At 45.1% G+C, this 24,367-nt stretch overlaps 1 protein-coding gene across 1 annotated transcript in view; it reads right to left on the bottom strand.

Annotated features, from left to right (window-relative positions):
* Positions 1-24,367, bottom strand: part of LOC310853169 (epidermal growth factor receptor kinase substrate 8-like) — a gene marked incomplete at both ends in the record, with an annotated part of 36,921 nt that overhangs the window by 2,517 nt on the left and 10,037 nt on the right. Inside the window, 7 exon segments of the mRNA XM_083757408.1 lie at positions 6,777-6,909; positions 7,744-7,939; positions 8,280-8,805; positions 17,135-17,278; positions 17,945-18,059; positions 19,423-19,628; positions 21,872-22,034. Of these exon segments, the coding sequence (XP_083613534.1) occupies positions 6,777-6,909; positions 7,744-7,939; positions 8,280-8,805; positions 17,135-17,278; positions 17,945-18,059; positions 19,423-19,628; positions 21,872-22,034 (1,483 nt within the window).

Genomic DNA, 24,367 nt, shown 5'->3' on the forward strand with positions numbered 1-24,367 from the left:
AGGAATTTCTTGACAGAGAGTAGCTCATGACAACATGTCTACAGTGGATTTTTATTCGACAAACACATTGCAGATAGAAAGAGGATAATTCAAGCTTTCCGTACAGCTGCAATGTTGGTGAGTTTGACGTTGTTTAATACAATTAAATAGGACTTTTCTGTTTGGATGAATTGGGCTGTCTGTGGGAAGTTGCTCCTAGGTAGCACCTTGCTGGCAAGATGGCTGCCGTGTGCATATTGTCAATACGGTTTGTTTACATCATGGTTAACATTCAGCATCACTAGTCGCTACATCTGTATTCGTAGGATGAAGGGGGGGAGGGTGGTAAGGGGGGGGGGGGAAGAGACAGTGCTTGTTCATTCCAAGGACTGTCTAAAGAGGACAAGAAGCGAAGACCGTAAGGGCGCCGCCATGTTGCTCACATGGTGCTCCATGGAAGGAAAGAAACATGCGCAGTTGAGACCAAGGAAGCTGAACGAGGAAGTGATGGCTGCATAAAGCCCATTGCGCATGTTTCTTTCCTTCCATGGAGCAACATGTGAGCAACATGGCGGCGCCCTTACGGTCTCCGCGTCTTGTCCTCTTTAGACAGTCCTTGGTTCATTCTAGGAACTCCAAATATCACCTACGGCTCTGCATCAATGTAATACATTGCTGTCAGGAGGAAACCTCATAACTCCATTTTTGAGGTTTTTGTTTTTCTTCCATAAATCAGTGTTATTGAACCAATAATGGACAAAACCTCTTAACTCCATTGGACCCTCAAACTGTCCGCTAAAACAGCCAACTCCACCACCTCTCTCCTTCTCATGCAAGTAATTGACAATATATAATGTCACAACAACACCAACTTTGATGAGGCAGTATTGCATTGTTTAAAAAAATATACAGGTTTTATTAATTTCCTTAAAAGCGTATATTTTTCATTTTCCTGAAACATTTTGGAGTTATGAGGTTTCCTCCGGACGGACAACAGAGATATGCGTTGTGATTAGGGCTGTCAAAACAGACAACAGAGATATGCGTTGTGATTAGGGCTGTCCAAACAGAGATATGCGTTGTGATTAGGGCTGTCAAAACAGACAACAGAGATATGCGTTGTGATTAGGGCTGTCAAAACAGACAACAGAGATATGCGTTGTGATTAGGGCTGTCCAAACAGAGATATGCGTTGTGATTAGGGCTGTCAAAACAGACAACAGAGATATGCGTTGTGATTAGGGCTGTCCAAACAGACAACAGAGATATGCGTTGTGATTAGGGCTGTCAAAACAGACAACAGAGATATGCGTTGTGATTAGGGCTGTCAAAAACAGAGATATGCGTTGTGATTAGGGCTGTCCAAACAGACAACAGAGATATGCGTTGTGATTAGGGCTGTCCAAACAGACAACAGAGATATGCGTTGTGATTAGGGCTGTCAAAAACAGAGATATGCGTTGTGATTAGGGCTGTCCAAACAGACAACAGAGATATGCGTTGTGATTAGGGCTGTCCAAACAGACAACAGAGATATGCGTTGTGATTAGGGCTGTCCAAACAGACAACAGAGATATGCGTTGTGATTAGGGCTGTCCAAACAGACAACAGAGATATGCGTTGTGATTAGGGCTGTCAAAACAGACAACAGAGATATGCGTTGTGATTAGGGCTGTCAAAAACAGAGATATGCGTTGTGATTAGGGCTGTCAAAAACAGAGATATGCGTTGTGATTAGGGCTGTCAAAACAGACAACAGAGATATGCGTTGTGATTAGGGCTGTCAAAAAAACCCGATTCAAATTAGAATCGCGACTCCGTTATGAGCGATTCAAAATTGATTCATAATTTCCAAAAAAAAAATTTTCTGGTTACAGTTACAGGAGTTTTCACTACATGGTGTCTGTGATATGAAATGTAAGCTCCCCCTAATCACAGTAAACATCATGTCTTCAGTCATATCACTACATGGTGTCTGTGATATGAAATGTAAGCTCCCCCTAATCACAGTAAACATCATGTCTTCAGTCATATCACTACATGGTGTTTGTGATATTAAATGTAAGTTCACCCTAATCACAGTAAACATCATGTCTTCAGTCATATCACTACATGGTGTCTGTGATATGAAATGTAAGCTCCCCCTAATCACAGTAAACATCATGTCTTCAGTCATATCACTACATGGTGTTTGTGATATGAAATGTAAGCTCCCCCTAATCACAGTAAACATCATGTCTTCAGTCATATCACTACATGGTGTTTGTGATATGAAATGTAAGCTCCCCCTAATCACAGTAAACATCATGTCTTCAGTCATATCACTACATGGTGTTTGTGATATTAAATGTAAGCTTACCCTAATCACAGTAAACATCATGTCTTCAGTCATATCACTACATGGTGTTTGTGATATGAAATGTAAGCTCCCCCTAATCACAGTAAACATCATGTCTTCAGTCATATCACTACATGGTGTCTGTGATATGAAATGTAAGCTCCCCCTAATCACAGTAAACATCATGTCTTCTGTCATATCACTACATGGTGTTTGTGATATGAAATGTAAGCTCCCCCTAATCACAGTAAACATCATGTCTTCAGTCATATCACTACATGGTGTCTGTGATATGAAATGTAAGCTCCCCCTAATCACAGTAAACATCATGTCTTCAGTCATATCACTACATGGTGTCTGTGATATGAAATGTAAGCTCCCCCTAATCACAGTAAACATCATGTCTTCAGTCATTTTCAAGTTACTGTAGTCACTTCAGTTCAAGACTGGAGTAGATTGTGATGAAATCCTATGTATTGAATCGATTAATCATTTTAAATAGAAAATCGTTTTGAATCTGGTAAAAAAAAAACTTTTGGATTGAGAATCGAGTTGAATCGAATCGTGACCTCAAGAATCGGAATCGAATCGTGGGACACCCAAAGATTCACAGCCCTAGTTGTGATGTCACATGCTTTGCGGATTCATCGTTTGCCCGTATACATGGAGATGGTGTTCTCAAAGATTTCCACTCCGGGAGGCGTTTTCACCTCCTGAAAACGCTTTTTCTTCGTCTAAAAAGGGACACCAGCAGCAAACGATGGTGTAAAAGTGGGTTTTAGTGGGTGTGCAAATGAGTTAAGGAGGGTAATGGGTATACTGTACTAAAACTATCTCTATACTTTATTACTTAATATTCTATACAGAGCTTTTTACACGCCGTGTTCTGTCAGCCAGGTTTAGGAATGAATGTCAAACAGCCGGAACGGTTTCCTTCAGTCGTTCTTTTGGATCAAAATTAAAAGACCGTCAACAGGCAGGGGTGGAAAAAAGTATTTTTTTTACTTCAGTGAAAGTATCGATACTGCACTACAGAACTACTCCGTTACAAGTATCGGAATTCTAAATGTACTTTAGTATAAAAGAAGTACAAAAGTAGTTGCAGAAAAATGTAGGATTGAGGCCGATTGTTGAAATAAACACAATCCTGAGCTAAGTTTTCGGAAAAAAAAGTCAAATGTTTAGAAAATGTTAAGCTGCTATTTACTGTACATACAGTTTGGGGTTAAAGTACCAAAAGTACCTAAATTAGAAAGTACTCATTATACCCCCCCCCCCCCCCCATCTCTCTCCCCCATTTCCTGTCAGCCTACTGTCTGTCCCTCTATAAAAAATATAAAATAAAGGCGAAAGCCGCAAAAAAGAATGTCTCAAACATTTTTCAAACGTATACAAAAAATCTTTGAAAAACTATTTAAAAATGGCCAAAATGTACGGTGTGTACTGTATAGGGCTGTATAGGGCTGAAGTGGTTGGCTGAAAACCCACATCGCAGGGCATGAGTCATTCATTTAAAGCTGGCCAATCAGAACGCAGCGTGTTTGTGCTCAACGGTACCTTGACCTCTGACCTTCAGGGGGGAGGGGGGGTGGGGGGGTGGTCAGAAGAAGACCTGCAGGTAGAAAACAAGACACCACCTAATCACACCAGAGATGTTGGCTCCAAAACTATGGAATGAACTTCCCATTGCAGTCAGAACTACAGACTCACTCCCAATCTAAACTATGGAATGAACTTCCCATTGCAGTCAGAACTACAGACTCACTCCCAATCTAAACTATGGAATGAACTTCCCATTGCAGTCAGAACTACAGACTCACTCCCAATCTAAACTATGGAATGAACTTCCCATTGCAGTCAGAACTACAGACTCACTCCCAATCTAAACTATGGAATGAACTTCCCATTAGTTAGAACTACAGACTCACTCCCAAACTAAACTATGGAATGAACTTCCCATTGCAGTCAGAACGACAGACTCACTCCCAATCTAAACTATGGAATGAACTTCCCATTGCAGTCAGAACTACAGACTCACTCCCAATCTAAACTATGGAATGAACTTCCCATTAGTTAGAACTACAGACTCACTCCCAATCTAAACTATGGAATGAACTTCCCATTGCAGTCAGAACGACAGACTCACTCCCAATCTAAACTATGGAATGAACTTCCCATTGCAGTCAGAACTACAGACTCACTCCCAAACTAAACTATGGAATGAACTTCCCATTGCAGTCAGAACTACAGACTCACTCCCAATCTAAACTATGGAATGAACTTCCCATTGCAGTCAGAACTACCGACTCACTCCCAATCTAAACTATGGAATGAACTTCCCATTGCAGTCAGAACTACAGACTCACTCCCAATCTAAACTATGGAATGAACTTCCCATTGCAGTCAGAACTACAGACTCACTAACCAATCTAAACTATGGAATGAACTTCCCATTGCAGTCAGAACTACAGACTCACTCCCAATCTAAACTATGGAATGAACTTCCCATTGCAGTCAGAACTACAGACTCACTAACCAATCTAAACTATGGAATGAACTTCCCATTACAGTCAGAACTACAGACTCACTCCCAAACTAAACTATGGAATGAACTTCCCATTGCAGTCAGAACTACAGACTCACTAACCAATCTAAACTATGGAATGAACTTCCCATTGCAGTCAGAACTACAGACTCACTCCCAATCTAAACTATGGAATGAACTTCCCATTGCAGTCAGAACTACAGACTCACTCCCAAACTAAACTATGGAATGAACTTCCCATTGCAGTCAGAACTACAGACTCACTCCCAATCTAAACTATGGAATGCACTTCCCATTGCAGTCAGAACTACAGACTCACTCCCAATCTAAACTATGGAATGAACTTCCCATTGCAGTCAGAACTACAGACTCACTCCCAATCTAAACTATGGAATGAACTTCCCATTGCAGTCAGAACTACAGACTCACTCCCAATCTAAACTATGGAATGAACTTCCCATTGCAGTCAGAACTACAGACTCACTCCCAATCTAAACTATGGAATGAACTTCCCATTGCAGTCAGAACTACAGACTCACTAACCAATCTAAACTATGGAATGAACTTCCCATTGCAGTCAGAACTACAGACTCACTCCCAATCTAAACTATGGAATGAACTTCCCATTGCAGTCAGAACTACAGACTCACTAACCAATCTAAACTATGGAATGAACTTCCCATTACAGTCAGAACTACAGACTCACTCCCAAACTAAACTATGGAATGAACTTCCCATTGCAGTCAGAACTACAGACTCACTAACCAATCTAAACTATGGAATGAACTTCCCATTGCAGTCAGAACTACAGACTCACTCCCAATCTAAACTATGGAATGAACTTCCCATTGCAGTCAGAACTACAGACTCACTCCCAAACTAAACTATGGAATGAACTTCCCATTGCAGTCAGAACTACAGACTCACTCCCAAACTAAACTATGGAATGAACTTCCCATTGCAGTCAGAACTACAGACTCACTCCCAATCTAAACTATGGAATGAACTTCCCATTGCAGTCAGAACTACCGACTCACTCCCAATCTAAACTATGGAATGAACTTCCCATTGCAGTCAGAACTACAGACTCACTCCCAAACTAAACTATGGAATGAACTTCCCATTGCAGTCAGAACTACAGACTCACTCCCAATCTAAACTATGGAATGAACTTCCCATTGCAGTCAGAACTACAGACTCACTCCCAATCTAAACTATGGAATGAACTTCCCATTGCAGTCAGAACTACAGACTCACTCCCAATCTAAACTATGGAATGAACTTCCCATTGCAGTCAGAACTACAGACTCACTCCCAATCTAAACTATGGAATGAACTTCCCATTGCAGTCAGAACTACAGACTCACTCCCAATCTAAACTATGGAATGAACTTCCCATTGCAGTCAGAACTACAGACTCACTCCCAACCTTCCTCCGCAGTCTGAAAACCCACCTCTTCAGACTCCATCTTAGCCCGTAGCACTTGCCCTAGCCTCGACGACCTTACAGGCGTATGCAAAAATAGCAGATCTACAGACTCACAACGCTCGTTGTGAGCTTGTAGATTGGCTATTTTCAGCATGCAACCAAGTGTAAAATGACTTATACTGGATCTCTTGTCCACTAGTCCCTTCCTAACATTTTAGTCTAGTTTTTATTGGTTGGCGAAATCATCAGTATATTTAAAACGTAGTTTTAGTCGTCATAGCTTAGTTTTGATTTAGTTTCCATGTAGTTTTCATCAGTGGAAAAAGGTAGTCGACGAACATTTTTCGTCTTAGTTTTAGTCGAGTGGAGTAGGAGTAAAAGTATAGTGGAAATTGGAAATACTCAAGTAAACAAATACCTCAAAATATATAGAATTCTCTATAGACTCATAGTATACTATAGTATACTCTATAGTACTCACTCACCTCCAGCGCAGCTTTCTGGACCGTCACCTGACTGAACACTCTGGCGCCATCATCTGGACACACTGTTTTTAGCTCCTCCTTGTTGAGAGAGAACAGCTGAGCTCCTGTTAGAACGCCCAGACTGGTAATGGTGCTGAGAGAGAGAGAGAGAGAGAGAGAGAGAGAGAGAGAGAGAGAGATAGAGAGAGAGAGAGACACACACATAGAGAGAGAGAGACATAGAGAGAGAGAGAGAGAGAGAGAGAGAGAGACACATGACACGTAATCAGGAACTATCGACACATCAGGAACTATCGACACATCATCAGGAACTATCGACACATCAGGAACTATCGACACATCATCAGGAACTATCGACACATCAGGAACTATCGACACATCATCAGGAACTATCGACACATCAGGAACTATCGACACATCATCAGGAACTATCGACACATCAGGAACTATCGACACATCATCAGGAACTATCGACACATCATCAGGAACTATCGACACATCAGGAACTATCGACACTTCATCAGGAACTATCGACACATCATCAGGAACTATCGACACATCAGGAACTATCGACACATCAGGAACTATCGACACATCAGGAACTATGGACACATCAGGAACTATCGACACATCAGGAACTATCGACACATCAGGAACTATCGACACTTCATCAGGAACTATCGACACATCAGGAACTATCGACACATCATCAGGAACTATCGACACATCAGGAACTATCGACACATCAGGAACTATCGACACATCAGGAACTATCGACACATCAGGAACTATCGACACATCAGGAACTATCGACACTTCATCAGGAACTATCGACACATCAGGAACTATCGACACTTCATCAGGAACTATCGACACATCAGGAACTATCGACACATCATCAGGAACTATCGACACATCAGGAAGTGTCAATGCGTCAGCGGTGGACAGAGGAACGTATTAAACTTACACGGGGCAGAATCCTTTGGCCTCCAGCCAGGCTCTGACCTCATTGGGGGCGGAGTCGTAGGTGACGCTGGCCGAGGCGGGGTGGCGTGCCGCCGGCCCAGAATGCACCTGGTGGTGGATCTTCTTCTGCGCGCTGCGGCCCAGAGTCAGCCTGGTCATCAACTCATCCTGAACTTCCTCCATGTTGGACTTCCTCCCTGTGGGGAAATATATGGTACAAATTAAACCTCCTCCATGTTGGACTTCCTCCCTGTGGGGAAATATATGGTACAGATTAAACCTCCTCCATGTTGGACTTCCTCCCTGTGGGGAAATATATGGTACAAATTAAACCTCCTCCATGTTGGACTTCCTTCCTGTGGAGCAGTGTTGTTTTGGGGTTTTATTTGGGTTTTAGTTGTAGTCATATAGGGCTCCATTTTCCTCACCGCTAAACCCCTTATCCCTAAACTATTACGCTGGGCGTTACTAATTGAAAGGACGGTGAACTTCGTCCTGTGCGCTCAGTGTGTTAGTCACCATCCATCCATCACTCACGGTTAACGGGCGCGTGGCGCTGGTTGGCACGCTGCTCCCTCATGGTGACGTTGCCCGGGTCTCCAGCGGGGGCGTTGTGGCGCCCGCCTGCCGCGGTGCCCGGGTGGGGGTGGGGCTCGCTGGCGGCCGGGGGGGGGAGGGGAGGGCTGGGAAGCCTGGCCGAGGGGGCCGGAGCCGGAGGGGGAAGCATGGGGGCCGCTGGGGGCATGGGGTGGTGGGTTGCGCTGGGCATGGGGTGGTGGGTTGCGCTGGGCATCGGGTGGTGGGTTGCGAGGGGCATGGGGTGGTTGGTTGCGCTGGGCATGGGGTGGTGGGTTGTGCTGGGCATCGGGTGGTGGGTTGCGCTGGGCATCGGGTGGTGGGTTGCGCTGGGCATGGGGTGGTGGGTTGCGAGGGGCATGGGGTGGTTGGTTGCGCTGGGCATCGGGTGGTGGGTTGCGAGGGGCATGGGGTGGTTGGTTGCGCTGGGCATGGGGTGGTGGGTTGCGAGGGGCATGGCTGTGGCCGCTGTCTTCATGGTCTGTTTCTGAGGGAAAGATGAAAAATAAATCAGACCCGTCTGAACTGAGCGGTGCTTTGTGTGCGTGTGCGTGTGTGTGTGTCGGAACGCAGCGATTCAGGATGGACACCAAAGACACTTTTAACCACTTGAACCGTAAATACTTTAGCTGTTGAAAAATAGCAGATCTACAAGCTCGTAGTGTGGCACAATCCCTGGAGCTTGTAGGTCCCTGGAGTGGAACAACATATTTTCAACATACAGAGATACATTATATAGAACATAAAATAGGGTTTGTTAAATAATAATAAATAATCAAAGCTTCTCAAAACAACTTCCTTACGTTGGTCTCCTTTACCTCGTTCAGCTCTCCCAGTAATTGCTGGAAGGGTGAAAAAAAGAAGAAATGAAATGAAATGAAACGTGAGGCGATAATGAAAGGGTGGGGGTGGGGTGGGGGGGGGGGGGGGGGCGTTTTAAGGCCGATACATGCTTCTTCCGACATGGGAATAGATCCGCTTGGGACGGGCTTTCTGAACTAGTTCATTGAAGCAATAAACCACAAGAGGTGTCAGGTTACTGGGTATTTTATAATGACTGAGAGGTGTCAGGTTACTGGGTATTTTATAATGACTGAGAGGCGAGGTGAGACACAGCGAGTAGCGGAGTGTCTCCGACCCTCTCATACAGTACAGGATCGCAACGTAGTTATCTGATCTCCATCGCCTCCGTTTCCGAACATGTCGGGACGCCAGAAGGAGCATGTATGGTGTGGCTTTATTGTTCACTCACAGCATCACCGCAAACATGAGACATGAAACGAACGCACCGCAAACTGCACTGAGACTGGAAACGAACGCACCGCAAACTGCACTGAGACAAGAAACGAACGCACCGCAAACTGCACTGAGAAGCATTTGACCCAGAATGGACGATCTACAAGCTCACAACGCATCGTAGTGTAGATCTACACAAGCTCTCAACGCACCGTCCAAACTGCTCACATCAGCGTCAGATCTACAAGCTCACAACGCACCGTCCAAACTGCTCACATCAGCGTCAGATCTACAAGCTCACAACGCACCGTCCAAACATCACAGCATCACAGCAACTCAACTAAAGAGCAGATCTACAAATCCAGCTATAGGCTCAGGGCCAGGCCTACCTTGAACAGCTCAAACTCCTTCTTTGGCATCATGAGCTTTGGTGTCAAGATGTGGGAGAATATTAATATTAAACAATATAAAACAATGGAATAAATGTGAAATATATAAAACAATAGGACAGTACAATAAATATGACGACATAATGACCTCACATAATGAAACAGGGCGTTATGGTGACATAAAATACGGCAACCTTCCCTGTGTTTCTACACTAGTCCACCCATCGACTAATCTAATATACAGCAACCTTCCCTGTGTTTCTACACTAGTCCACCCATCGACTAATCTAATATACAGCAACCTTCCCTGTGTTTCTACACTAGTCCACCCATCAACTAATCTAATATACAGCAACCTTCCCCGTGTTTATACACTAGTCCACCCATCGACTAATCTAATATACGGCAACCTTCCCTGTGTTTCTACACTAGTCCACCCATCGACTGATCTAATATACAGCAACCTTCCCTGTGTTTCTACACTAGTCCACCCATCAACTAATCTAATATACGGCAACCTTCCCCGTGTTTCTACACTAGTCCACCCATCGACTAATCTAATATACAGCAACCTTCCCTGTGTTTCTACACTAGTCCACCCATCAACTAATCTAATATACAGCAACCTTCCCCGTGTTTATACACTAGTCCACCCATCGACTAATCTAATATACGGCAACCTTCCCTGTGTTTCTACACTAGTCCACCCATCGACTGATCTAATATACAGCAACCTTCCCTGTGTTTCTACACTAGTCCACCCATCGACTGATCTAATATACGGCAACCTTCCCTGTGTTTCTACACTAGTCCACCCATCGACTAATCTAATATACAGCAACCTTCCCTGTGTTTCTTCACTAGTCCACCCATCGACTGATCTAATATACGGCAACCTTCCCTGTGTTTCTACACTAGTCCACCCATCGACTAATCTAATATACAGCAACCTTCCCTGTTTTTCTACACTAGTCCACCCATCGACTAATCTAATATACAGCAACCTTCCCTGTGTTTCTACACTAGTCCACCCATCGACTAATCTAATATACAGCAACCTTCCCTGTGTTTCTACACTAGTCCACCCATCGACTGATCTAATATACGGCAACCTTCCCTGTGTTTCTACACTAGTCCACCCATCGACTAATCTAATATACAGCAACCTTCCCCGTGTTTCTTCACTAGTCCACCCATCGACTAATCTAATATACAGCAACCTTCCCTGTGTTTCTACACTAGTCCACCCATCGACTAATCTAATATACAGCAACCTTCCCTGTGTTTCTACACTAGTCCACCCATCGACTAATCTAATATACAGCAACCTTCCCTGTGTTTCTACACTAGTCCACCCATCGACTGATCTAATATACGGCAACCTTCCCTGTGTTTCTACACTAGTCCACCCATCGACTAATCTAATATACAGCAACCTTCCCTGTGTTTCTACACTAGTCCACCCATCGACTAATCTAATATACGGCAACCTTCCCCGTGTTTCTACACTAGTCCACCCATCGACTAATCTAATATACGGCAACCTTCCCTGTGTTTCTACACTAGTCCACCCATCGACTAATCTAATATACGGCAACCTTCCCCGTGTTTCTACACTAGTCCACCCATCGACTAATCTAATATACAGCAACCTTCCCTGTGTTTCTACACTAGTCCACCCATCGACTAATCTAATATACAGCAACCTTCCCTGTGTTTCTACACTAGTCCACCCATCGACTGATCTAATATACGGCAACCTTCCCTGTGTTTCTACACTAGTCCACCCATCGACTAATCTAATATACAGCAACCTTCCCTGTGTTTCTACACTAGTCCACCCATCGACTAATCTAATATACAGCAACCTTCCCTGTGTTTCTACACTAGTCCACCCATCGACTAATCTAATATACGGCAACCTTCCCTGTGTTTCTACACTAGTCCACCCATCGACTAATCTAATATACGGCAACCTTCCCTGTGTTTCTACTGTCGTATATGGCCTCAATAATTCGTCATGCTATAACCAAATGGCACATAATTATTCTACTACACTCTGTGCTAAGTCTGCAGTCACTCTGGTCTATGCAAGGCCTGCCTTTGTCATTCAAAAGCAGGGTCTAGCCATCCTGCATAGTAAGTAGCTGGCTCGACTAGGTGTGACAGGAAGTTTGCATATGCTATTGTTTCCACCAACAGGTCACTTGATTAAGTCTCAAGACAGCATTTCTATGCATCTCAATGTCATTTTGTATGTAAAGGTTTAGACTCCTCCCTGGAACAACCTCTCTTTGAAGTAGACCACATATAATGTCTGTGTTTGCAATGTTAAAGGGGTCTTATAGGGGCCTAGCCATCGAGAGGTGGTTAGGCTGTGTCCTGCTCCCGTGGGCCAGCTCGCCTGGTCCACGGGGAAGCTCTGCTGTTCTGTGTAATCTCTCAATAAATACAACTCTGAATGCATCTTCAATTCACATCTCTCTGCGTGCTCCTTCATCTGATCGTCTGAGGGTTTTGATGCCGAGAAACTCTTCGTCCTTATTTGTCTAATTTTAGTCAAGTTAGATAGTGTACTTGAAGTAGGAATATTTACTTCAGTTGGAGCCTGAAAAAACTGCTTTTGGGATGGTTTTCCATTCCAGGTAAAACGAACAATGGACCAGTGGACAATTTTTGACAAATCGGCGTTGAGTTGAATTTTATTTTTTCGGCGAACGGCGGTCGGCGGAACAAAGGGATGCGGGGACGAACGGCACGTGCGGGGCTCTCCAGACACGCCGTGCAGCAGCGGGACAAAGCGCCTCTACAGCGCAACGACGGGCGACCTGCGGATCTCCACAAATCGGCGGGACGCGGCGGAGTTCCCATGCGGGGGAAAGAGGCTCTACAAGCGGCGGGCGGATGCGTCTCTTCACGGCAGGCAAGCAGCGGCGAGGAGGGAGGCGTTCTACAAGGCCTTCAACGAGTGAGTCTTCCACCGAGGGGGGTCTCCGGCAATGCGGCGACCGAGAGCTTTCATGACGGCGTGCGGCGACAGGACGGCACGGCGCGATTCATCTCATCAGCGGTCGAGAGCGGCGACCACGTTTTTCATTTATTCTTCATTCTTCAAACAGAGCAGAGCAAGCTCACGTGTTGCGTTTCGATCGACCCGTAGCTGCACGAGCGTACATATTTTTCTTTCCAGTCATTATGTGATATTTCATGTTCATAGTGTCTGGAAGGGGGGAGTGTGACTATGTGTTGGATGGGGTACGAAAGGACAATGGAATGGACACACACGTGAGTGGCAGTGCGCGGAAAAAGCAACAAGGTTTTCTTCATAACATGATGCAGTTCTCAGTTTGACCACGAATGCCTTCAGGTACGTCACATAGAAGGGAGGAATTATATTTGAGAAGGATTTAAAATACAGTATGAATAAGTTCTGTGTCGAATTGTGGGCTAAAGTAACCAGAGCGAAAATGGTAGCCAGAATAGTTAAATCTATTAACCTTACTCGGTCTGTAGGCCTAGTATGGGGCTAAAAGTAACTGTGGTGAAAAAGTAGCATGATATTGGGTTATCGCTTAATCTTGGAGCAGTGACTGTGTTTTTACGGTAGATTGACTTTTTCTCAAACGAATAATAGATATTAAACAAGTTAAGAGACAATGTTTTGCGACACTAAAAGAGTTCATTTATAACAGATGGAAGAGTTTCAACAATCTATCTGTATTCAAAACGTTTGTGTAATGTAAGTTTATTCAACATATATGTAGGCATGTGTTGATATGTGTTTTGTCGAAGTTTAAATTAGTTAAAAAAGTTGATTAAAGAGCCTATGGGTCTTGGAAATGATTAAATAATGTTTAGCTCGATTGAAACAATTGTATGTGGCTGTAGTCAGTCGGACGATAGTGGCCCTATCAATACGCGTCAGTACGTAATTCGTCTTGGTATTAATAGAGCTAATTATTGTTTTCTCGTATGAAATTTAGTGTGCGAATAATAGTCAACTAAGAAAAGGCAGTTAGGTGCCGCGACGTGCGAGGTTTTGCTGTTAATATCGAGATAATTTAGCCTGTAAAGGTGAGATAAGTTAACAGTAGCAGCGTAGGTCGATTCGTCATTTACCAGGCCTTAAAGGGGTACGGAATAGTGAAGTTGCGGCGTGCTGTTATCAAAATCGAGGCTTTCGTCAACGGGACCAATTTCAAAATAAAACGGGATTATTAAGCATGTCTGTAAAAACTTGTGTGTTTAAAAATGAAAACACAGGGTAAGACAAAGGGGTGGTGTGTTTAAATGTCAGTTAATTGTGCTAAATCATGTTCCATTTTTGCATTGTTTGAGGATTACCTAGTTGTCAAGAAAGCGGTAATATTCAACTATCAGGGCTAAATGAGGCTAAAGAGAAATCATTTATGACAAGCTGTATATCCTAAAATGTAAAGTGCAATTGTAAATCATCATATATGCATGAAAATGCCTGGAATTATTTTTGGGAACTTTTAAAGTGTAACTTTCTGTTGTTTCTTTCCTAATGTTTAGTATAGTACATGTGATTGGGTCAAGGGGGGTATAAGGGAATTATTGTTCCACATTTTGTATTCAGCAGACGGTAAGTCCGCTGAAAGGGGGGAATGTCGTATCTAGACTCAATAATTCATTCTTATTCTACTACACCCTGTGCTAAAGTTCTGTCTAGCTGAAAACAATAGTAGCCTACTCTTTGCATATCTCATGTGTCTCAAGGCAGTCAGTCTCCGGCCTGTCTTTGATATCTAAAGTCAAGGAGGTGTCGTTGACCTATTTTACATGCCTTATACGGCAACCTTCCCTGTGTTTCTACACTAGTCCACCCATCGACTAATCTAATATACAGCAACCTTCCCTGTGTTTCTTCACTAGTCCACCCATCGACTAATCTAATATACAGCAACCTTCCCCGTGTTTCTTCACTAGTCCACCCATCGACTAATCTAATATACAGCAACCTTCCCTGTGTTTCTACACTAGTCCACCCATCGACTAATCTAATATACAGCAACCTTCCCTGTGTTTCTACACTAGTCCACCCATCGACTAATCTAATATACAGCAACCTTCCCCGTGTTTCTTCACTAGTCCACCCATCGACTAATCTAATATACAGCAACCTTCCCTGTGTTTCTACACTAGTCCACCCATCGACTAATCTAATATACAGCAACCTTCCCTGTGTTTCTTCACTAGTCCACCCATCGACTAATCTAATATACAGCAACCTTCCCCGTGTTTCTTCACTAGTCCACCCATCGACTAATCTAATATACAGCAACCTTCCCTGTGTTTCTTCACTAGTCCACCCATCGACTAATCTAATATACAGCAACCTTCCCCGTGTTTCTTCACTAGTCCACCCATCGACTAATCTAATATACAGCAACCTTCCCTGTGTTTCTACACTAGTCCACCCATCGACTAATCTAATATACAGCAACCTTCCCTGTGTTTCTACACTAGTCCACCCATCGACTAATCTAATATACAGCAACCTTCCCTGTGTTTCTACACTAGTCCACCCATCGACTAATCTAATATACAGCAACCTTCCCTGTGTTTCTACACTAGTCCACCCATCGACTGATCTAATATACGGCAACCTTCCCTGTGTTTCTACACTAGTCCACCCATCGACTAATCTAATATACAGCAACCTTCCCTGTGTTTCTACACTAGTCCACCCATCGACTAATCTAATATACGGCAACCTTCCCTGTGTTTCTACACTAGTCCACCCATCGACTAATCTAATATACAGCAACCTTCCCTGTGTTTCTACACTAGTCCACCCATCGACTAATCTAATATACAGCAACCTTCCCCGTGTTTCTACACTAGTCCACCCATCGACTAATCTAATATACAGCAACCTTCCCTGTGTTTCTACACTAGTCCACCCATCGACTAATCTAATATACAGCAACCTTCCCTGTGTTTCTACACTAGTCCACCCATCGACTAATCTAATATACAGCAACCTTCCCCGTGTTTCTACACTAGTCCACCCATCGACTAATCTAATATACAGCAACCTTCCCTGTGTTTCTACACTAGTCCACCCATCGACTAATCTAATATACAGCAACCTTCCCTGTGTTTCTACACTAGTCCACCCATCGACTAATCTAATATACGGCAACCTTCCCTGTGTTTCTACACTAGTCCACCCATCGACTAATCTAATATACAGCAACCTTCCCTGTGTTTCTACACTAGTCCACCCATCGACTAATCTAATATACGGCAACCTTCCCTGTGTTTCTTCACTAGTCCACCCATCGACTAATCTAATATACAGCAACCTTCCCCCGTGTTTCTTCACTAGTCCACCCATCGACTAATCTAATATACAGCAACCTTCCCTGTGTTTCTACACTAGTCCACCCATCGACTGATCTAATATACAGCAACCTTCCCTGTGTTTCTACACTAGTCCACCCATCGACTAATCTAATATACGGCAACCTTCCCTGTGTTTCTACACTAGTCCACCCATCGACTAATCTAATATACAGCAACCTTCCCTGTGTTTCTACACTAGTCCACCCATCGACTAATCTAATATACGGCAACCTTCCCTGTGTTTCTTCACTAGTCCGATCCAGAAGAACACAGTTTTCCGGCCACTGCTACAGAGCTGACAATGAGGTTATATCTTCCCTTCTTCTCTGGAGTCCTGCCTCAAAGCAGACCAGAGGTAGAAAACTGTTGTTCCCTGATGTCATCGCTTTATGACTGTAAACTGTAGCTCCGCCCCTTTATGACCGTATACTGTAGCTCCGCCCCTTTATGACCGCATACTGTATACTTTAGCTCCGCCCCTTTCTGACTGTATAATTTAGCTCTGCCCCTTTATGACTGTATACTGTAGCCCCGCCTCTTTATGACTGTATACTGTAGCCCCGCCTCTTTATGACTGTATACTGTAGCTCCGCCCCTTTATGACTGTATAATGTGGCTCCGCCCCTTTATGACTGTATACTGTAGCCCCGCCTCTTTATGACTGTATACTGTAGCTCCGCCCCTTTATGACTGTGGACTGTAGCTCCGCCCCTTTATGCCTGTATACTGTAGCCCCGCCTCTTTATGACTGTAGCTCTGCCCCTTTATCACTGTATACTGTAGAATGTAGCTCCGCCCCTTTATGACTGTATACTGCACCTGTATGGTGTGACTGTAGACCGGCTCCGCCCCCGCATCGTTCTGATTGGCCGATCTGGTGACTTCCAGGATGTTGTTTGGCACGTAGCCCGAAGCCCCGGCTCCGTTTCGGACCTTCCACCACTGCTTCCTGTCGTCGACCACCTGACAGGAAGGAGCAGTGCATTGTGGGAGATTAATAGGCAGATTGTACGTAAAAGGATAATTCAGTTTAACGATCACCTTATCGATCAGGCTCATCGAGCCGGGTTCTTATCGAGACCACTATCGAGTATTTTATATTATTTTGTGGAAAGACGGGAGATGACAATAAATTCTGAACAGAACCAGCATCTTTTACTATAGGGCACTCCATAAACTTGTGATCGGGTTTTTTCGGGTATCGGGTTTCGAGCTCCATCCCTGACTACCAAATGTATCAAACGAAAAAAGCAGATCTACAAGCTCACAACGCGCCAGAGCTGGTAGAACTGCTATTGGTCCTGGGGTGACATCAAATGATCATTAAATAAATAAATTAAGTCATCATTGGATAATTATATGGTAATGAGGTAATAAAGTCCTTATATCATTATATGGTAATGAGGTAATCATTGTATTTAATGATATGGTAATGAGATGGTAATGAGGTACCTCCACCAGCCCATCTTTAAGGACAGATAGCTCTGTGTTGTTTCTATATGGTAATGACATGGTAATGATATGGTAATGAGGTACCTCCACCAGCTCATTTTTAAGGACAGAGAGCTGTGTTGTTTATATATGGTAATGAGATGGTAATGATGTGGCAGTGATATGGTAATGAGGTACCTCCACCAGCTCATCTTTAAGGACAGATAGCTCTGTGTTGTTTCTCGCCACAAAGTCGTACTTGGATTTGGCAACAAAGGTTTTCAGCTGACCTCTAACCTCCGGCCTCTGACCTCTGTGAACACACAACACACAACACAGGGTTTCAGCTGACCTCTGGCCTCTGAAACACACAACATACATAATATACATGTATGAGTTATCACAATGCTCTGTGAACACACAACACAGGGTTTCAGCTGACCTCTGTGAACACACAACACAGGGTTTCAGCTGACCTCTGACCTCTGTGAACACACAACATACAAACATACATAACATTATGTACGTTATGTATGCGGTGGTGGCTCAGGGGTAGAGTGGCTGGATGGTAACCGCAAGGTTGCCAGTTGAGGTCAGATCGACATATGGAATGTCAGAACAGGTCAGCTCCATGTATGGAGATCTAAGGGTTTGAGGTCAGATCGAGCTGCAGTCCGGCTCCATATATGCAGATCTAGGTGATGATCCAGTCTTCTCCATGTATGGCTATCCAGGGTTTGATGAGGTCAGTGTCGTGATCTCCATAGATGGAGACGGCCATATATGGAGCGTTGACCATATACGGTGGCGTGACCTGACGAACGGACTGGTTTTGCAGGTTTCCATGGTAATACTAATATAACAATCTGACAGCCATGGAGAAGTGTCCCGAAAAACTGAAAGAGGAAAGAGAGCCTGAGCAGGCAGGCAGGCAGACAGGCAGGCAGGCAGGCAGGCAGACAGGCAGACAGGCAGACAGACAGGCAGACAGGCAGACAGGCAGACAGGCAGGCAGGCAGGCAGGCAGGCAGGCAGGCAGGCAGGCAGGCAGGCAGGCAGGCAGGCAGGCAGGCAGGCAGGCAGGCAGGCAGGCAGGCAGGCAGGCAGGCAGGCAGGCAGGCAGGCAGGCAGGCAGGCAGGCAGGCAGGCAGGCAGGCAGGCAGGCAGGCAGGCAGGCAGGCAGGCAGGCAGGCAGGCAGGCAGGCAGGCAGGCAGGCAGGCAGGCAGGCAGGCAGGCAGGCAGACAGACAGACAGACAGACAGACAGACAGACAGACAGACAGACAGACAGACAGACAGACAGACAGACAGTTCTCTACCGTCACGAGAAGACAGACAGAATATTAAAGATCACACCCGCACAGACACAGACAGAGAGATAGAGAGAGAGAGAGAGAGAGAGAGAGAGAGAGAGAGAGACATAGAGAGAGATAGAGAGACAGAGAGAGAGATAGAGAGACATAGAGAGACATAGAGAGAGAGAGAGAGAGACATAGAGAGACATAGAGAGAGAGAGATAGAGAGACAGAGACAGAGAGAGAGAGAGCGGTTCTCCATGGCGTGGCCGTGGTTACCTAGGGTCAGCCTGGCGGCTGACGGCGTGCCTAAAGGCGGCCATGGCCAGATCCTGGTCCAGCATGGTCAGGCTGCTGTGGGTCGGCTCGCTGAGCACATACCGCTCCGCCCCCGAGGGCTGGTACCCGTCTGCCGATTGGTGGTACGGGTCTGTCGAGGGGTGGTACCCGTCTGCCGATTGGTGGTACGGGTCTGTCGAGGGGTGGTACCCGTCTGCTAAATGGTGGTACGGGTCTGTCGAGGGGTGGTACGCGTCTGCTGATTGGTGGTACCCGTCTGCCGAGGGAAGGTTCTGATTCTGCAGTCGCTGACGACGAAAAAGTAGAGACGACAGACAGTTCAACGGAGTTCATTTTGGACAGCTAATTACTTTTAGCCACATGGCCCTATATATATGCTTATCCCTAAAGTTATTTGCCATGTTATACTATTTAAAAAATAAAATATTTAAAATACCAATCTACACAACGTGTCGATGTAGATTGGCCAGTTGAATATTCGGGGAAAAAAATAATCTTTTTCAAAATAGTCAAAAATGCCAAATAAGTTGGCATTTTGTGGTGGCGCAACCTGGGGTCTGTGGCCAAATACAGATCGTTTTTGGGGTCCACTGATATAGAAACATGAGGTTTTCAGAAAACGATGATTTAGAAGACATTTGTAGAATCTGGTCTCGGTCCAGAGGACAACATTAAAAAAATGTCTTCTAAATCATGACAATTTTCTGAAAAACCTCATGTTTCTATCAGTGGTTCTCAAACTATTTCATGTCAAGGATCTGTAATTGGCCGCCGACCGCCATCTGAAAATATGTTGTTCCAGGGACCCTCCCTCCCAGTAGCAAAGATTTGAGTTAAAAAAAAACGTTCGCTCTGAAAGAATATGTGACCGGGGCCAGTGGTTTGATATACAAGGGGGACATGGTCATTTTTCAGTTTTTTACATATTATGAAACTGCACACTGTAACCTTTCATATGATCTATTGCTCATTGAAATTGGTGGAAAAATGAAGAAGATATGACCATTTGAAACTTGTTGAACCAGAAATGCCAAATTAGATAATTCCCTCTTCAAAGTTTCCCTAGAATTTGAGCCCAGTTATGGGTGTGACAATAGATACTTGTATCCACCCCTAGATACTTGCATAAACACTCCCCCCATCCACTAACCACTCCACACTGTCAACTGCACGTAGGCTATAATTTATTCCATGAAGTTACTTGTAGTTTTAGACCCATGCTTTTAATTGCTAAATAAAAAAATGCTGTATGTTTACATTACATTATTAATATGTACAAAGGTACCTTTTTTACCCCTAAATGCATGGCTTGAATCAGCCGTGCACTGATGTGAAAGAGTTAAAACCTTACCAACAGAAAGTCCTTAGACGTGCGTTATGATCCTTTTTTAAGAAGATCACACCAGGATTTGTACTACACTATGTCTTCACATTCAATATTTGAGCTGTTCTTCTAACAACAATGTCATGGATTGATCAAATTATATAAACGACGGATTTCACCGCGATGCGCGATCACGCATGGATGTCATGGATTGATCAAACTATATAAAAGGATTTCACCGCAACGCGCAATGTTATTCATTCATGTATTGATCATCAGGCAGCAGCATCCAACGGTAATAAAGTTACAGAGATTAAAACACAGTGCTAAACATGCACATGTGTGCACTGAAATAAAGGGCAGAAGAATGGATTTACAACTAAGACAATCTCGTCAGAACGCGTGTGGTGACCTCAAACAAACATAAAACTGGCAGCAACTTTTCTTCAGTGGACGACGGGTAAATCAGTTAATTTATACTTTTATTACAATATCCAACAGCATCATATCAAGTTAACAATAATGCTGATGTTGTAGGCTATTTACTATTGTCACAGAAACACACTGCACGGCTACTGTAACTGGAGACAAAGATAGCTACGGCCAATCGAAACGACTCTATGTAAATACGTGCAGGAATGTTCACACCCCCAAAATACGGAAAATAGTCTTTCATTATAGAGACATTTTTGCAACGTAATTACAACGACTTAATGACACTAAAACGACTTTCTGATGGAATAAAAACATTCTTTAACATTCCAACTGTGTTAATGTGGCTAAAAACGAAAACCACAAAAAAAAAAAGAAAGAATGTATTTCGTTCTATAGTGACATAACAGAGTTGGCGACTTGTGGTTCAAATCACTGGACTGGGACACATTCAAAAATAGCAGACCTACAAGCTCATAGTGCAACAGAATGCTTAACCCATTCTGACCTGAGATCAGATTCATACGAGGTTTCCACTGGACACACACTGGTCTGATGAACCCATTCTGACCTGAGATCAGATTCTAAAAAATGTCAATCGTTCTTCGATTTTTCAAAAATAGCAGACCTACAAGCTCATATCGCGCCACTCGGTGGCGCGATATGAGCTTGTAGATCTGCTATTTTTCAATAGCTAAAGCATAACATGATGCTGACACCAAAATGGGTGCCCGGTCAGAATGTGTTAAAGAGGTTGTTATAATTATTATTCACCTCTCCGTCTGGTCTCTGGACCTGGGATTGGGCGATGGTCTGGGCGATGCGGTTCATCTCCTGCTCTCGGGACGGGCCCAGGAACGCCAGGACGGGAGGCTCCCAGCCGTCACGGAAACGCAGCACGCACGCAGGGAAGAACTGCTCCGCGGGCCACTCCGACCTATGGGACGGAAACATTGACATTGAATTACTGCTCTGAGGGCCACTCCGACCTATGGGACGGAAACATTGACGTTGAATTACTGCTCTGAGGGCCACTCTGACCTATGGGACGGAAACATTGACATTGAATTACTGCTCTGAGGGCCACTCCGACCTATGGGACGGAAACATTGACATTGAATTACTGCTCTGAGGGCCACTCTGACCTATGGGACGGAAACATTGACATTGAATTACTGCTCTGAGGGCCACTCCGACCTATGGGACGGAAACATTTACATTGAATTACTGCTCTGAGGGCCACTCTGACCTATGGGACGGAAACATTGACATTGAATTACTGCTCTGAGGGCCACTCCGACCTATGGGACGGAAACATTTACATTGAATTACTGCTCTGAGGGCCACTCCGATCTATGGGACGGAAACATTTACATTGAATTACTGCTCTGAGGGCCACTCCGACCTATGGGACGGAAACATTTACATTGAATTACTGCTCTGAGGGCCACTCTGACCTATGGGACGGAAACATTTACATTGAATTACTCTTAGAGTAAATATGAATAGAGAGGACACCAGAGTTCTCCTCCCACCCGCTTGCATTAAGTTGCTCAAAAAGCGCATGAGGCGATTTCACTCCTCCTTCCGGGTAGGAACAGAGTGCATTCTGGGATGGATGGAGCGTTGTCCAGGGTGTTTTAGGGTGAGGTGTGGTGCGTTGTCCAGGGTGTTTTAGGGTGAGGTGTGGAGCGTTGTCCAGGGTGTTTTAGGGTGAGGTGTGGAGCGTTGTCCAGGGTGTTTTAGGGTGACGTGTGGAGCGTTGTCCAGGGTGTTTTAGGGTGAGGTGTGGAGCATTGTCCAGGGTGTTTTAGGGTGAGGTGTGGAGCGTTGTCCAGGGTGTTTTAGGGTGACGTGTGGAGCGTTGTCCAGGGTGTTTTAGGGTGACGTGTGGAGCGTTGTCCAGGGTGTTTTAGGGTGAGGTGTGGAGCGTTGTCCAGGGTGTTTTAGGGTGACGTGTGGAGCGTTGTCCAGGGTGTTTTAGGGTGAGGTGTGGAGCGTTGTCCAGGGTGTTTTAGGGTGACGTGTGGAGCGTTGTCCAGGGTGTTTTAGGGTGACGTGTGGAGCGTTGTCCAGGGTGTTTTAGGGTGAGGTGTGGAGCGTTGTCCAGGGTGTTTTAGGGTGAGGTGTGGAGTGTTGTCCAGGGTGTTTTAGGGTGAGGTGTGGAGCGTTGTCCAGGGTGTTTTAGGGTGACGTGTGGTGCGTTGTCCAGGGTGTTTTAGGGTGACGTGTGGTGCGTTGTCCAGGGTGTTTTAGGGTGACGTGTGGTGTGTTGTCCAGGGTGTTTTAGGGTGAGGTGTGGAGCGTTGTCCAGGGTGTTTTAGGGTGAGGTGTGGAGCGTTGTCCAGGGTGTTTTAGGGTGACGTGTGGAGCGTTGTCCAGGGTGTTTTAGGGTGACGTGTGGAGCGTTGTCCAGGGTGTTTTAGGGTGAGGTGTGGAGCGTTGTCCAGGGTGTTTTAGGGTGAGGTGTGGAGCGTTGTCCAGGGTGTTTTAGGGTGAGGTGTGGAGCGTTGTCCAGGGTGTTTTAGGGTGACGTGTGGAGCGTTGTCCAGGGTGTTTTAGGGTGAGGTGTGGAGCGTTGTCCAGGGTGTTTTAGGGTGACGTGTGGAGCGTTGTCCAGGGTGTTTTAGGGTGACGTGTGGAGCGTTGTCCAGGGTGTTTTAGGGTGAGGTGTGGAGCGTTGTCCAGGGTGTTTTAGGGTGAGGTGTGGAGTGTTGTCCAGGGTGTTTTAGGGTGAGGTGTGGAGCGTTGTCCAGGGTGTTTTAGGGTGACGTGTGGTGCGTTGTCCAGGGTGTTTTAGGGTGAGGTGTGGAGCGTTGTCCAGGGTGTTTTAGGGTGACGTGTGGTGCGTTGTCCAGGGTGTTTTAGGGTGACGTGTGGTGCGTTGTCCAGGGTGTTTTAGGGTGACGTGTGGTGTGTTGTCCAGGGTGTTTTAGGGTGAGGTGTGGAGCGTTGTCCAGGGTGTTTTAGGGTGAGGTGTGGAGCGTTGTCCAGGGTGTTTTAGGGTGAGGTGTGGAGCGTTGTCCAGGGTGTTTTAGGGTGACGTGTGGAGCGTTGTCCAGGGTGTTTTAGGGTGAGGTGTGGAGCGTTGTCCAGGGTGTTTTAGGGTGAGGTGTGGAGCGTTGTCCAGGGTGTTTTAGGGTGAGGTGTGGAGCGTTGTCCAGGGTGTTTTAGGGTGACGTGTGGAGCGTTGTCCAGGGTGTTTTAGGGTGAGGTGTGGAGCGTTGTCCAGGGTGTTTTAGGGTGAGGTGTGGTGCGTTGTCCAGGGTG

This window comes from Protomyctophum parallelum (genome assembly GCF_964188405.1).
Source record: "Protomyctophum parallelum genome assembly, chromosome: 22".
NCBI lineage: Eukaryota > Metazoa > Chordata > Actinopteri > Myctophiformes > Myctophidae > Protomyctophum > Protomyctophum parallelum.